Source organism: Littorina saxatilis, linkage group LG7 (assembly GCF_037325665.1).
Source record: "Littorina saxatilis isolate snail1 linkage group LG7, US_GU_Lsax_2.0, whole genome shotgun sequence".
NCBI lineage: Eukaryota > Metazoa > Mollusca > Gastropoda > Littorinimorpha > Littorinidae > Littorina > Littorina saxatilis.
This window is the reverse complement of record NC_090251.1, coordinates 14,256,740-14,259,367: the sequence shown is the minus strand read 5'-3', so window position 1 is coordinate 14,259,367 and position 2,628 is coordinate 14,256,740. Positions and strand designations below refer to the sequence as shown.

Below are 2,628 nucleotides of genomic sequence, written 5' to 3'. Positions count from 1 at the left end.
ACAATCATGTGGACAAACAGATGATTTTTTCAATCAAAACATACAGGATGAAAGAAGAGTCCCGTTTACAATTGTGGGTGATTTGTCCACCACTTGCACCTTTTGTGTCTGGAAAAGGTACCGCACGGCAAAGCATAAATGCCGCAGCAGTCTATAACTATCAGGAGAAAAAGAATTTCTATCACAGAAATGCATTCACTTATAAGAGCTTTTGAAACCAAATATTTCAAAGTTACTGTCAGACATTTGCTCAAAAGGTTCAGTCAGAAACTCAACAACACTAACACGTTTTGATCATGAGCATGTTTCTAAAACATAGCGCCCTGAGAAAACTTGAGTCTGTGTAATCGAACGCAACAAAGCTTCAGTCAGTCGTAAAAAAACATATAAGCTAGAGTATATTTTAGCTCTGAATATCCCAAACAATTAAATATATAACCCCCCCCCCCCCCCCCCCCCACCCCATGTAAGCAACGTACATCTTCTTGGCATTTACATCATGTTTGGTATGGCAACTTGATGTACATTTCTCTTCATAAAGCCTGCTCCTGTTATTGTTAGAGATTTGTAAAACTGTCACAAAGAGCATAAGCGTGGAATATTCAAAGTACAAACAACTGACTTTCTGAAAAAGTCATTGCCTTTCCAAGATTTGTCCAGTCACTGCGGGATGTAATTTAGAAAAAAAGAAAGATTTTGGTAAAATAGACAGTACATGTTTCATGTCATCAGCAGGATATTTAATATCCCTCTGTGGAATGTCACTCTTCTTTCATTCTCACAACAAAACCACAAACTTGTCCTCAAATTCCAGTTATTCAATGAGGAAAACTGAAGTTGCCAGTAGCCTCCATAGTACCAATGCTCCTCCACACCCTGTTGGAGTTCTCATTTTGAATCCCGACTAAGATCTGTGCCAAGCTTGCCAATTCATAACATCAGCAGGCCTCAGACTGTGATAGACACAACTGTTGAACGCTGTAAAAGAATCCAGTCAGACTCGAGTTCACCAACACTTCAAAGTCAGAACAGGACTGGACAAATTAGAAGCCAACAGACCTTTTTGGTATCTGAGCAGCGCTAACGAGATATCCGCAAAACACACTCTTTGTTATGCTTAGAACGTCGCGAGAACTTCGAACCTCGAACCTCGGCTTTCACAGCTCGCCCGTGATAGCGGTACCACATACTTTGATATGCTTTGAAGTTTGCGAGAGCTTGGAATACCGACAGGGTCTATGCAGTTCATGGCCAAAAGGTCAAGGTTGGGAGGAGATCAAGTCAGAGCAAAACTGTCACAGTTGATGGCGGAAAGATCCAGTCTGGAGAAGATGAATTGTCTGTGTTGACGTGCAGTGTATCAGAGCAAGATGTTGGCGTGGCGTGACACTCTGCTGGGACTGTCAAACTGGTCTGGACTGGTCGCTCTCGCCGCCTCGTACTCTGCCTTGATGTCCGCGAACTGACCGCCAGACCAAGTTTTGCGTCGCTCCGCTGAAAAAATACAGAGAAGGGATTTTTTTTTTAAATGTTGAAATAAGGTGGCAAAGCTAGTGAAGATTTATTTGAGATTGTTCAGAAATGTTTTGTTTGGTGTGGTCAGATAAGTAATACAGAGACAGGATTTTCAAAAAAGAGGAACATTGAAATATGAACGTGGTAAAGATAGCGGAGTACTATTAGTGATTGTTCAGAAATGTTTGGTTTGGTTAGGTAATTTATTTTGAATAAAACTCTTCCTTACAGGAGAATTGTTTGGCCGGAGAACCTAAGTAAAGAATAAGTGGGAGTGGTGTGTGTGCATGCATGTATGTGCGTGTGTTTGTGTGTCTTTATGCATCATCATGTGTTCATGCTTTCATGTATCCATGCGCCCATGTGTGCGTGTGTGTGCATGTGTACATCTGCAGGTATGCTTACAGTTACACCTAAGCATTGCACAAGTCTGGGAATTTTGTATATGTTAGAAAGACATCAAAATATTGCTCAGGCCCCAAATCATCAACCTCCCTGCCAAAAAATCTCTCCAATGTTTATACCACAGTGGCACCCCCCCCCCCCCCCCCCCCCCTTTTTGACCTATTTTTTCAAGATATTCTGTTATTTTTTGGCTGTAAATTTACCTCTTAGTAAGACTCCCACCTTTTTCAGACACAATTATCGGAGTTGTTTTTTTTTTAACTTGACTGCCACAATCAGGCATGGGAATTGAAAAAAGTCAAAAAGGCTGAAAATATTTAAGTAATAGCAAAGTCGACGGCACGAAGCACCTAGCCTTACTAGGGGGGTCCGGGGGCATGCCCGCCCGGAATTTTTTTCTCTCCAAAGAACCCAAATGGTGCAATTTGGTGTCATCTGAGCAAGTTTGCCATTAAATTCAGTTTTTAGAACCATTTTTGCCTCCCTCATTTATTTTTTCGGCGGACACTTTGGCTTTTTCGGTGGAACAACGAAAAAAAATCGGCGGAAATTTGCCTTTCGGCATACAATTCCTATGCCTGCACAATAGGTGTCAAGTGTGTCCTATGCTCTGTCAAGGGAAACAACCGCTGTATAATATTGCCTTTGAATTTGAAGCAAGATGATTGCCTCCCCTGGAGACCTGATTTTCTCAGTTTTGGTATAATT

General features: G+C 41.6%; 1 protein-coding gene across 1 annotated transcript in view; it reads right to left on the bottom strand.

Annotated features, from left to right (window-relative positions):
* Positions 1 to 446: 446 nt before the first annotated feature.
* Positions 447 to 2,628, bottom strand: part of LOC138970754 (uncharacterized) — an 85,193-nt gene continuing 83,011 nt past the window's right edge. Inside the window, exon 29 of the mRNA XM_070343251.1 lies at positions 447 to 1,494. Within this exon, the coding sequence (XP_070199352.1) occupies positions 1,361 to 1,494 (134 nt within the window). The 3' untranslated portion in view covers positions 447 to 1,360. The remainder of the gene's footprint in view (positions 1,495 to 2,628) is intronic.